Here is a 13247-nt window from a genome sequence, read left to right as displayed (position 1 = left end):
GGCACGAGACGGGAGGCTTCGGGGCTGCAGACGTAGGACAACCGATTCAGAGAGACAGACAGACACCGTCCCTTCCAGCTCGAGAACCAGGGTCAACTGAGGATAAAACAAGAAGGGGCGCTAAATCTCTCTCCATCTGAGCCAATGGGAATTTAGGATAAGCATCAACGTCATCTGTTACTCCGTAAAACATACACAGTGAGGTTATGAAGAGGAAGTAAAATGATGTTATTTCAGCCTGTGTGAGAGGATGGGGAGACATGCGGGACTTTATTCTGGTTTCTCAGCTGTGTTCACATATGAAAGGAGTATTCTACCTTCTGCTGCTCAGATCTTCTAGAATGAAATGTAGGCTAATGTAATATAATATAATGCAATGTAGCCTAATGTAATGTAATGTGAAGACATGTATTAAATCTTGTGGGAGGTCAGAGGTCACTGTCAGCTCCAGATCAGATACTCTGCAGTTTGTGGGGGGGCAGTAGTGTCTTCTTCTTCTTCTTGTGTTCTGTGTGGCTGATTGAAAACAGTCCTGATCAAAAATATCGACAACAAACAACAACTCCAAGAGTGCTTTCATTGATGTTGTAGTGAGTAGATGTGCTGAGGGGCCCCTGAGAGCTTCTTAAAGCCAAAGATGAGATCAGGTGATCTGTGTGTGACAGGCTGAATGCTCCTGAACTGATCTGGAGCTGTGGACTCTGAAAACTGCTCCAACAAGAGAAATGGATCACCTCTGTTGATGTTTGAACACCTGATGCTGGTTCTCATTTTGCTCTTTCTTTGGCGCTGTTTACAATAAGTGAGGATGGAAAGAGAGTAGCTCTTTCCATCCTCACTTATTGTTGCTGAAGTACTTTATAAAAAGTTACAAATAGAGTTTACGGTTACTGTACGTGTCACATATTATAGCCTATTGAGGCAATATTTTATATTTTTTGTGACTTTAATCATTCAATCAATCAAATTTATTTATAAAGCACTTTAAAAGCAGACAACGTTGCACAAGGTGCTGTACAGAAAAATTTAAAATAATTTAAAACATTTAAAACATCTACATTTAAAACATAAAACAGTATCACAGTCAAAATAATTACACAAAAATGTCAGCCTCTGCTGGGAAAGGCCAAGGAAAAAAGGTGGGTTTTAAGAGATTTAAAAGTAGACAGTGAAGAAGCCTGTCTAAGAGGCAGAGGTAGCTCATTCCATATTTTTGGAGCTGCCACAGCAAAAGCACGATCCCCTATAAGTTTCCGCTTTGTTACGGGGAACACTCAGGCGCAGTTGATCAGCTGACCTGAGTGAGCGGGTTAGAGTATAGGGGTGAAGCAAGTCGGACAGGTATGATGGGGCAAGACCATTAAGGCTGGAACTCTTTCTGCTTGCTGAGTTTATCATGATAAACTCTGATTATATGTATTCATCATTCAATTAATAATAACACAAAATACCTTTACCAAAGAGGAATTCAGGAAAATACTTTAAATGTTATGAAAGAACTATAAACCTCATACAAACAACAAATCCTACCTGCCTGAAGAACCAAATTGGCCTTACTCTTAAATGTTGTTTTCTGAAGCACTTTATTCGTGAATAAAAACCTAATCTGTACAAGTTATAGTAAAATGGGGGTTGGTACACTTTATCACATATTAGTAAATTATTTAAAAACAGTAATCAGTGCAACCAAAAAAATGCGGCACATGAATAATAACAGATTTTTGGTGTTATTATAGAGATACATTAAACAACATTAAATCTTCACCAGACTCCAGTCTGCTCTTGTTGGCCCGGGAACATGAGCGTGGGGGGGGGATCCATCCCCTCACTCACACACCAGGGCCCAGATTTCATTGCAACATCTTTGCACATTCAAACCCCTGAAGGATTGTGGGTCAGAATAGCCAGAAATCTTTATTTTTTGTCTTCCTTTTTGTGACTTTGTGTCTATCTTGTAGGCCTATCATTTGTGGTGTCTTGTATTGTCTCATATTAGAATAAAATAAAATAAAAATATTGCAATGATTTAATAAAGTGGAAATGGACCTAAAAAAAAAAAAAGAAGAATAGCCAGAAAAGCATGCTGGCTTGCCTACTGCAACATCTGACCAGATGCAGAGGCACATCCAGAGGCCTGTACTACGAAGCAAGATCAACATGCCATACAGTCGCTGCTTCCTAAAACAGGAAGGAAAGCTGGCAAAAAATAAAAAATAAATAGCCGACGCTGTAGATGTTTAAATCACAACACTTATTAATATCACTTCCTCATCAGTCAGGACCAAGATCTGACCATAATTACACTTGGGCTTTCCATAAACTGTCGTTGATTTAGCCTATTATTTCAGTTGCAACCCTGGCAGTGGGAAGCGATCGTTAGAGCAAATAAAAAATATAAAAACATAATTCAAACCGATGTGCGCATTGGCGACACATGGCTCAAGAAGCCGATATGTAATTCCCTCCCATTAAAATATATAGGCTATATTTCATAAAAATACCCATGTTAATGGGGTTGTTGGTCTCTAAATGTTTTAACTTTTATGAGCGCACCCCTCTCCCCCCCTCTCTCTCTCTCTGCACCGAGCTCCGCCTGATCTTCTTTAAGAACGGTGACGCCGTTATCAATCGAGTATTGATTTGTCAGTAGGCGGTGCTTTTACACCGGTTGATCTCTGATCTCCAACCTAACCTGCTCCCGACCAGGTTAGGCGTTCAACATGAGTTACCACGGCGATTGAACCCGATAACAACTGATCCACCTTCGTAAAAAAATCCTGGGTTGAGCCTGAAGTTAGCTCGTTAACGCCAAATCCTGCTTCGTAGTACAGGCCTCCGGTATTTTTTGGCAAACTGCATTGGACATACTGGGATGTACTAAATCTTTTTTCTAACATACTAAATAGTACGGTAGTACTGGAACGCAGGGACTGTCGAGATTTTGTTGACTCTTCACTCAGTGGACTTCAGCATCCTCTTCTAATCTTCACTGTCACCCTGTCAAGACAAGTAGTAAATAAATAGTAAAAGTCATATTTTTCTCATATTGATGTCCACATTTTGCAGAACATTAGTTTTTATGGTGAACAGGATATTAGTTGCTTATCCACAACGGGGGAAAAAGAAAATCAATTTGAAGTATTTTAAGGTAGAATTCTTACTGTTAGCAGGCCGGAAGCCTGAAATACAGATGAGAGAAAACAATGTTAGAAAACAATTTACATTTCAGACTTTATGAAGGGAGATAAATGATAAATTCCCTATCGCCTATAAACGGATTGATTTCCCAAAAGTACCACAAATAATATGCAGGACGAGTCTATCAGCGGTATTCATATTAAAGTCATTAGTGGATTAAAACATGTTTGTTCCTCACCATTATTGTTCCTTCTCCAGATGAAGAGTCCAGAGATGCAGAGTGCCAGCAGCAGCAGCAGCAGTCCTACAGCAACTCCAACAGCAGCACCAGCAGGGAACTCTGGGGGACCAACTGGAACCAACACACAACATTCACACTTTGGCTTCATTCACATTGTTGCAACTTATCAAGCCGTGCTGAAGAGTTTGCTTCTACACTTTAGGAGTTTAGGATGTAAAAGCAAAAATGTAAAAGGTACTTTTTCAATTATCCACACAGTGGTGCTATTTGCTCTTCACTCCTTTTCATTGTTCTCTGGGGCATGGGCTAACTTAATTACCATTTTCTCGTGGCGCCATCTACATGTGAAAAGTAACTTTGCAGGAATTCTCGTGAGTAAATGTCAGCACCGGTCCTCCAATGTTTTTAAGACTTATGGCTGGTTATGTAATAAAGTATAACTTCACAGAATCTAAATCTCACAGCCAGCCATACTGGCGACAAATAGTTTGAGTGCAACCGAGACCTTTATTGCATCCGGTTGCATCTCTCTCTCCCTCATTTCTGTCATCTCAACACTGTCTCCCATACAGGGCTGCACATAGTTTTTTATGTTTATGTGGGGATTTTTTTAGCTGTTCTTTAAGATAATTGCACGTGTTACGTATTTATTATGTTTTATGTTCAAGCCTGTGTTCTGTGCTTTAATTGGCTGTGAGACAATTTTCCTCTTGTTGACAATAAGGTTGAAATTAAAATGTTGGCATTATACACACCAGTTTCTCATAAATTCTTTCTTGGATTACGGCCGAACAGATTTCTATAAATGTTGGTGGATAACATAATCCACCAACATTTATAAAAATCTGTTGCAAACAAACAAATATAAAAGACCACAAAGATAACCACCTTGGCAAAGGTAACAAAAACCAAGCTCCTCACGTCTGATTCCAGTCTCACCTCTGTTGGTCCTGATCTCTGCTTTGTCCAGTTTGGTGACGATGTCGTCCTCCACACCAGAGAGATGAAACACACAGTCGTACCTCCTCCAGTCTTCAGCTGGGACTGATGAAAGGTCCAGGTCAACACTCATCTGGAAGGATCCATCGTGGTTGGGGAGGATCTCTCCGAGGTCCACGTCCTCATGAAGCTCCTCTCCATCTTTCCTCCAGAACATCATGGCTCTGTCAGGGTAGAAACCTGCAGCGTGGCAGCTGACTGGAGAGGAGGGAGACTTCTGGAGGAGAGACACTGAGGGAAGATCTGCAGAGAGAGAGAGAGAGAGAGAGAGAGAGAGAGAGAGAGAGAGAGAGAGATGAGAAAGGTCAAAGGTGAAAGGTGAAAGGAAAGAAAACAACGGAAAAAGAAAACTGAAGAAAAATACAATAGGGAATTGGTAACAGAAGGTGTGAACATTCTTCCAAGTAAAATAAAGAAGTAAATAAACATCAACCAACAAGACTAAGAGTTTAAAGCCATGCTAGCAGCTCTGAGGTTGTTCTGATGGACAGCGACGCTTTGAGCTAATTTTAGCAGCATGTTGATGTTTGGCAGGTTATAATCTCAGTTCTGCATGTTAGCATTCTAATATTTCCTCATTAGTGCTAAACCTAAAGTACAGCTGAGGCTGAGAGAATGTCATTAGTTTTGCAGGTATTTGGTCATAAATCAAATAGCTGGATAAACAGAAGGATTTGACCTGATGATGGCGTTAGCTGAAAAGTCAGAGGTTCAAATTTTTTACAATAGATTCTCTGGGGACCATGAATATATGTACAGTATTTTACAGCCATCCAGTCAGTCTGTAACAAGCTGAAGGACAAACGGACCAACTGACAGACCACCTGTCAATGCAGTTAAACTTACTCACCGTATGCTAACTGTGCACTGGCTATCATTGGCTATTGATAGAAAGTAATGTCAGAGCACTCTAACTTGTCAGTCTCTACTGATTGAGGAGGGCTAGATCAAATCTTACCACCACAGAAAACAGCCAAAAAGAAGGTGATGTCAGACTGATTGGAGTGATAATAAAATGGCAGTTCAGTCTGAGCAGACTGTATGAACATTGTTGTGTTCATGAAACTACATCAGGAAATGTGATTCTACCTTTTCTCAGCAGAGAGATCTTTCCGTAGTCCACATACTTCTTCAGCCATTCAGGACACATCTTTGTGAGGTAAATCTCATTGTGTTTTATTCTAGATTTGTCTGCATCCCATCTTTGTTTGATGATGACAGCCTGTGGTTTTGCAGCGATCCATGTCTCTGTCTTCATGTCCAATGCTAGGAAGTCTTCTCCATCATAACCATACTGATTAAAACCATTGACCTCTCCAGTCTCATCGTCCCACTCACAACCACTCATCTCCTGGAAAATGTGGACACCTGAGAGACGGAGACTGTAATTATTAATAATGCATAATAATAATAATCAATTTTATTTATAGAGTGCTTTTGACAGTATAAAGACACTTTACATTAATTAAGATGATCATATAAAGCAACACATCAAAAATAAAACATAACAATACTCATACAATAGGGAGTTCTGCTGATTTGATTGGCTTGGTGAGGTTGCTATGGGTGATGGAACCCCATTTCTCTTTCACAGCTTAAATAGTAACTACTCTGTACATTCCCAGATGACTGCTGATGGCAATGAAACAAGTGTATATTCTGTACACCCATTTTTCCAGGTTTTTATTGAAATTCATGCAGTTCAATGTCTTATTGTACTCTGGAATTAAATAATAGAACAAATGAACAATTTAAGTTAAAAAAGAAATCATCAATTTATAAACCAAAATGTATTCTAAATCTTTGACTCATCAAAGTAGCCCCCTTTGGCAGATATAACAGCTGAACATACTCGTGGCATTCTTTCTACAATGGAAATCAAATATTCTTCAGAAAGTTCTTCCCTAACTCTGTTGCAGAAGTTCCCATAAATGTGTGGCACTTGTAGGTTGCTTTGCTTTCACTTTTCTGTCCAGTTCATCCCAAACCAGCTCAATGGGGTTAAAGTCTGGTGACTGTGCTGGCCACTCCATGTTTTTAAGCTTACCATCTTGTTCTTTTTTGCTAAGGTAGTTCTGGCATAGCTTGGACTTATGTTTTGGGTCATTATCTTGCTGTAGGATCAACCCCTGACCAACTAGGCGCATACCAGAGGGTACTGCATGGTGCTGCTAAATGCTGTGGTAGCCGTTTTGGTTCATGGTGCCAAATCACCGACCCTGGATCCAGCAAAACAGCCCCAGACCATCACGCTTCCTCCTCCATGTTTGACAGTTGATGTCACACACTGAGGAACCATCCTTTCGCCTACTCAACGGCGTACAAAAATCCTGCGTGATGAACCGAAGATTTCAAATTTTGATTCATCAGTCTATAGCACCTTCTTCCAGTCTTCAGTAGTCCATTGACGATGTTTCTTGGCCCAGGCAAGCCTCTTTTTCTTATTCTGACGTCTTAGCAATGGCTTTCTTGCTGCAACTCGACCTATTAAACCTGCATCTGGAAGTCTCCTCTTTCCAGTTGAAACTGAGACTTGCTTATTACGACCACTATTAAGCTGTGCTTGAAGCTGTTGTCCTGTGAGCCGCCTATCACGCAAGCTGTTGACTCTCAGAAACTTGTCTTCTGATTCTGTTGTGGCTTTGGGTCTGCCAGACCTCTTCCTGTCAGAGTTTCCCCCAGTTTCTAAGTGCCTTTTGATGGTGAAGAATACTGTACTCACTGACACCTTGACTTTCTTCACAATTTCTCTGTAGGAAAGACCAACATTCTTAAGTGTTATGATGGTCTGTCTCTCTTCCATTGTTAATTGTCTTTTTTATAGCAACACACTACTTTCTGCAGTACAATACTGTTCAAATAACGCTCACGAGGGTACGGTACCATAGTGTGTTCCAACAATCCTTTTATACAAACAGAGGGGGTTGTCAGTAATCCAGACAAGTTGGAACACCTGTGGGAATTGGTAGCACCAACTTTCAAAGCTTGATCAACCTCCATTGCTGCAGAACAGCTTTACATTGTTTACCCATTTCTTGTTCCCTGAAAAAGGCCTTTTTGTAAAATTCTGAAATGTACATTATTTTTCAGTTTTGGGTAACTTTACTTTTTTTAACCTCAGGCAGTTCACCACTTACCTTTTTACCATTTGAAGCTATTCATTGGACTTGAACTGCTAAAATTTCAATAAATAAAAAAAAAATTGGGGTGTTCTAAAACTTTTGACCGGTAGTGTGTGTATGTATGTGTGTGTGTATATGTATATATATATATATATATATATACAGTACAGGCCAAAAGTTTGGACACACCTTCTCATTCAATGTGCTTCTTTATTTTCATGACTATTTACATTGTAGATTCTCGCTGAAGGCATCAAAACTATGAATGAACACATATGGAATTATGTACTTAACAAAAAAGTGTGAAATAACTGAAAACATGTCTTATATTTTAGATTATTCAAAGTAGCCACCCTGCTTTTTTTTTTGATAACTCTGCAAACCCTTGGTGTTCTCTCAATGAGCTTCATGAGGTAGTCACCTGAAATGGTTTTCACTTCACAGGTGTGCTTTGTCAGGGTTAATTAGTTGAATTTTGTCCCTTATTAATAAAAAAGCAAATGGTGGCTACTTTAAAGAATCTAAAATATAAGACATGTTTTCAGTTATTTCACACTTTTTTGTTAAGTATATAATTCCATATGTGTTCATTCATAGTTTTGATGCCATCAGTGGGAATCTACAATGTAAATAGTCATGAAAATAAAAAGGAAACGCATTGAATGAGAAGGTGTGTCCAAACTTTTGGCCTGTACTGTATATATCTACAAAGTGACACCAGTGTGGGTCAGTCCATAGTTTAGGGTTTCAGATATGGAACATGAAATGAACCATCCCTGCTTGGTGTCCAGCTGAGGACCTGATCTCTCTCCTCCTTGTGTTCTGTTATCATACAACTGGTGCTAGCTAACATCTGCAGCCTTGGATGCAGTCCCAGGTTCAATTGACCAACAATTTATAGTTATTACATTATTTTCTACTTCTTGGATTACCATCTCAGTGAAAGACAGCTGAATTTCATTAGTCAGATTTTGTGTAATGAAAGCTTAGGATGAAAAAAAAAGCCTAGACAGGCTTCCAATTTTCCAACATGTAATATCAAAATCTTAGTTATTTCCCTTTTTAAGTGTTCAACACAAAGCTTCGGATGGTAAACGAAACATTTGGATTCCTGAAATCAAACCTGTCCAGACAGATGATAAGGCCCTCAATCACATTATCTGACAGGTCCATGAAGGACATGTCTTGTATTTCCTCTTCCTGTTTATGTTATTGTGAAGATATTTTGACTATTGATGTTTAGAATGTCATTACCTCAGGGTGGGAATGAGTTCAGTCCCTTTACAGTTTAGCAGTAAAAGTTAAATGTAACATGTATAAATACTGTACCTCCACTTTTGTTGAAGCGTTGCTTGAAGTTATCTATTTTAGCTTTGAAGAAGTTTGGCTCAATCTCCAAACATGTTTGAGTGTACCACTCCAACTGCTGAGGATGGTTTTCTAAACTTCTTTTAATCCAGTCCTGTTTGGGTTCTACTATCTTTATCTTGGTGTCGCAGTAACCAATCAGAACTTCATCCACCACTCCAGCAGCCACAATCTCTGGGAAGTTTGGGACTCCAGAAGATCCAGTGAGGAAAAACTTGAGTGAGTGTTTCACTACAGGACAAACAAGGTTTATACATTCAGTTTAAATAGACGCATATCATTATTTTATCATACATATGATGGCAGTATGATTCAGTTAATCTAAAACATGATAGTCTCGAGTTGAAGTAAAAGTGAAACTAAACTCCAGCTGAACACGTGTTCCAGAGCTACACAGAAACTAAACACAGAGCTGAGTTCAAAGTAAAGTAAAGATTTAAAATGTGATCTTACCTGGAGATGAGACGTGACAGAAGAGAAGCAACAACAGGAAGATTTTCATCTTGTTAGCCCTGTAAAGACGTGTTTGAGGACAGAGCTGGATTTCGGTAAAGTTAGAAAGAAAACAGATTCGAACATCCGGGATTAAATCACAAACGAGTGCTGAGGGAAACAACGAGGTACAAACTCACTTTCATCAAAACGAGCAAAACAGAGCCAGTACCTCTGAGGTCACCATATATTATAAGTAGCCTACAGTAGCAGCCGTCAGAATACGTGACCCCACTGTAACTGCTAAATTAATGAGTCAAACTTGAAAATATTGTTTTGGGGTAGTTATGTCTGGTAGGGCTGGGCGTATCGATCTAAATATCGACAGTATCCATACCAAGTATCGATACTGTCGTGATGAGATCAATACTTTTGTGGCAGTTTCTCTCCGAGTTCATGCGAGCGCTGTGCGCAGTGTGCAAACAGCGCATCTCTCTCTCTCTCTCTCTCTGCCCCCTCCCCCTCCCTGCTCTGCCGGAGGCGGTGAGTCAGAACAGTGAGAGAAGACCGTGATGATGGCGGAAAGAAAGAGAATCGCTGTGTGGAGTTTATTCACTCCAGCTGATACGGACACTGCCACATGTGATGTGTGCAAAAAAGTAATTTACCACTGTGGTTACACCACCAATTTGTATAAACACATTAAAGCAGTTCACCCGAGAGAGAACTCCGAGCTGTAAAAAAGTTGAGGAAGGAGGAGGAGGGGGGAGAACCACAAACCAGACCCCCAACACTTGGGTTAAACTGACCCGGTGAGGTTATGAACGAAAGAGAAAGTAAAATGATGTTATTTCAGCCTGTGTGAAAGGAGGGGGAGACATGCGGGACTTCATTTTTTTTGTTTAGTTTATTTCGATCCACATAGATACACAACGTAGCTTACATAACATAAATAGTAAAAAAATAAGAAAATGTGTCACCTTAATTCATACAGGGTCGTCTTAAGGGGAGACACCCCAGGCAAAACCATAATTTTTCAATTTGGAGTTTTGGGGTTATTTTGCTTCCATAGCATGTCTTCTTTCAGACTATTGGGGAAAAAATATATAAAATACACATTAAGGTGTTCATTTTACTACACTTTGTCTATTTGAACCTGCAATTTTCTGCTAAATTCACCAAAATTAGCATTAGATAAGGCCTCATTTGCATATTTAAAGAAAACATTTCAGCAAACTTGTAATACAAATATATGTCTCAATGTAAGTAATTAAGTGGGGAAGTTCATTATTTTGTCCTATTCACCTGGGGTGTCTCCCCTGAACTTGTTTATAATCTAATATACTAATATAATATTAATATTAATAACAATTTCCAACCCAGTCTCACGGCAGTTCGTGTAAATGTCAACGTTATTCTTAATCTATTGATACGTGTTCACAGAGACGTTTTTCTCGTTTTTTACGTGTAAATGTCACATTATTTTCTCGGGGAAAGGACGCCGGGAGGCGGCCGAAAAGGACACTCCATAAGCCGGGAGGCACCCGCGAGGCGGCCCGCTGGGGAGGCGCCACAAAAACGGGATGGCGGAGGTTGGGTTTAGGAAAAACCTTACGGGGAAAGGGCGCCTTAAATGCCGGGAGACGTGCCACAGTAACACGCGGGACAAAACGCCAGACAAAGTACACAGGACGCGATCCCCGCTCGCCCGTGTGAAAGTCCTGTGTTGTTTGACCCATCCACCAACCCGACCAACCTCCCTACGCGGATTTTCGGCTTTTTATATCACTCCCTACCATTTCCGTGCTGTGGCCACAAAATATGCTTCCCATTGAAATACATTACTTCAAATTTTTGTGTTGTCTGCCACGTAAAAACCGACAGAAACGTCTCCGTGAACACGTATCAATAGATTACAATAACGTCACATTTACACGAACTGCCATGAGACCGGGCTGTAATTTCAGCCTGTGTGAGAGGATGGGGAGACATGCAGGGCTTTATTCAGGCCTTCATGGTCAAATAGCTGCTAGGAAACCACTGCTAAGGAGAGGCAACAAGCAGAAGAGATTTGTTTGGGCCAAGAAACACAAGGAACGGACATTAGACCAGTTGAAATCTGTCCTTTGGTCTGATGAGTCCAAATTTGAAATCTTTGGTTCCAACCGCCGTGTCTTTGTGTGACGCAGAAAACGGATGGATTCTACATGGCTGGTTCCCACCGTGAAGCATGGAGGAGGAGGTGTGATGGTGTGGGGGTGCTTTGCTGGTGACACTGTCGGGGATTTATTCAAAATTGAAGGCATACTGAACCAGCATGGCTACCACAGCATCCTGCAGCGACATGCCATCCCATCCGGTTTGCGTTTAGTTCGACCATCATTTATTTTTCAACAGGACAATGACCCCGAACACACCTCCAGGCTGTGTAAGGGCTATTTGACCAAGAAGGAGAGTGATGGAGTGCTGCGCCAGATGACCTGTCCTCTACAGTCACCGGACCTGAACCCAATCGAGATGGTTTGGGGTGAGCTGGACCGCAGAGTGAAGGCAAAAGGGCCAACAAGTGCTAAGCATCTCTGGGAACTCCTTCAAGACGGCTGGAAAACCATTTCAGGTGACTACCTCTTGAAGCTCATCAAGAGAATGCCAAGAGTGTGCAAAGCAGTAATCAGAGCAAAGGGTGGCTACTTTGAGGAATCTAAAATATAAGACGTTTTCAGTTATTTCACACTTTTTTGTTAAGTACATAATTCCATATGTGTAGAATGAGAATCTACAATGTAAATAGTCATGAAAATAAAAAAGAAACACATTGAATGAGAAGTTGTGTCCAAACTTTTGGCCTGTACTGTAGGTGTTACATAGGCTGAGATGTTTATACTGGAGAATGACAAAAAACTCATTTTGAGAAAACGGCATTTAAAGATTTAAATGGGGGAATTTAATAAATTTCTATTGGAAAAATTGCTCAAAAACAGAATAAATGCCCAGGCCCTTAGTAATAATAATATAGAATATTTCAAGCTCATGAAAATTGATTACTTAATAAAATGGCAGGCATATAAGGCCTACAGCTGCAGTAACTCATTGAATTAACATTGGCGTATCATGCACAAAGTTGCCGACAAAACCCACGCTAGACAGTTGTATGGACACAGAACAAGACCAACAATAGATGTCACAGCTTTCTAAAGTCTAATTGTCCATTCCAGCACCATATATAGGCTATTTTAGCTATGCTTAGACTCTGTTGTCTATATACACTCACCTAAAGGATTATTAGGAACACCCTACCAAGACCTACCAATTCTTCATGGCATTGATTCAACAAGGTGCTGAAAGCATTCTTTAATAAATGTTGGCCCATATTGATAGGATAGAATCTTGCAGTTGATGGAGATTTGTGGGGTGGACATCCAGGGTACGAATATCCTGTTGATCTGGTGACTGTGGGGGCCATTTGAACTAATTGTAATGTTCAAGAAACCAATTTGAAATGATTCGAGCTTTGTGAAATGGTGCATTATCCTGCTGGAAGTAGCCATCAGAGGATGGGTACATGGTGGTCAAAAAGGGATGGACATGGTCAGAAACAATGCTCAGGTAGGCTGTGGCATTTAAACAATGCCCAATTAGTACTAAGGGGCCTAAAGTGTGTCAAGATAACATTCCCCACACCATTACACCACCTCCACCAGCCTGCACAGTGGTAACAAGGCATGATGGATCCATGTTCTCATTCGGTTTACGCAAAATTCTGACTCCACCATCTGAATGTCTCAACAGAAATCGAGACTCATCAGACCAGGCAACATTTTTACAGTCTTCAACTGTCCAATTTTGGTGAGCTCTTTTTCCTATTTTTAGTGGAGATGAGTGGTACCCGGTGGGGTCTTCTGCTGGTGTAGCCCATCCGCCTCAAGGTTGTGCGTGCTGTGGCTTCA

General features: G+C 40.5%; 1 protein-coding gene across 1 annotated transcript; it reads right to left on the bottom strand.

Moving 5' to 3' along the window:
- Nucleotides 1-2829: 2829 nt before the first annotated feature.
- On the bottom strand, nucleotides 2830-9764 carry LOC114567987 (major histocompatibility complex class I-related gene protein-like). The gene is made up of 7 exons (XM_028597304.1): nucleotides 9322-9764; nucleotides 8830-9099; nucleotides 5468-5746; nucleotides 4319-4621; nucleotides 3377-3490; nucleotides 3162-3179; nucleotides 2830-2997 (listed from the first exon to the last, which is right to left on the bottom strand). The coding sequence occupies exons 1-7, from the start codon at nucleotides 9368-9370 to the stop codon at nucleotides 2993-2995; spliced, it is 1038 nt and encodes a 345-aa protein (XP_028453105.1). The 5' UTR covers nucleotides 9371-9764; the 3' UTR covers nucleotides 2830-2992.
- Nucleotides 9765-13247: the final 3483 nt, after the last annotated feature.

Source organism: Perca flavescens, chromosome 14 (genome assembly GCF_004354835.1).
Source record: "Perca flavescens isolate YP-PL-M2 chromosome 14, PFLA_1.0, whole genome shotgun sequence".
Lineage (NCBI taxonomy): Eukaryota > Metazoa > Chordata > Actinopteri > Perciformes > Percidae > Perca > Perca flavescens.
This window is presented reverse-complemented; position numbering and strand designations above follow the sequence as displayed.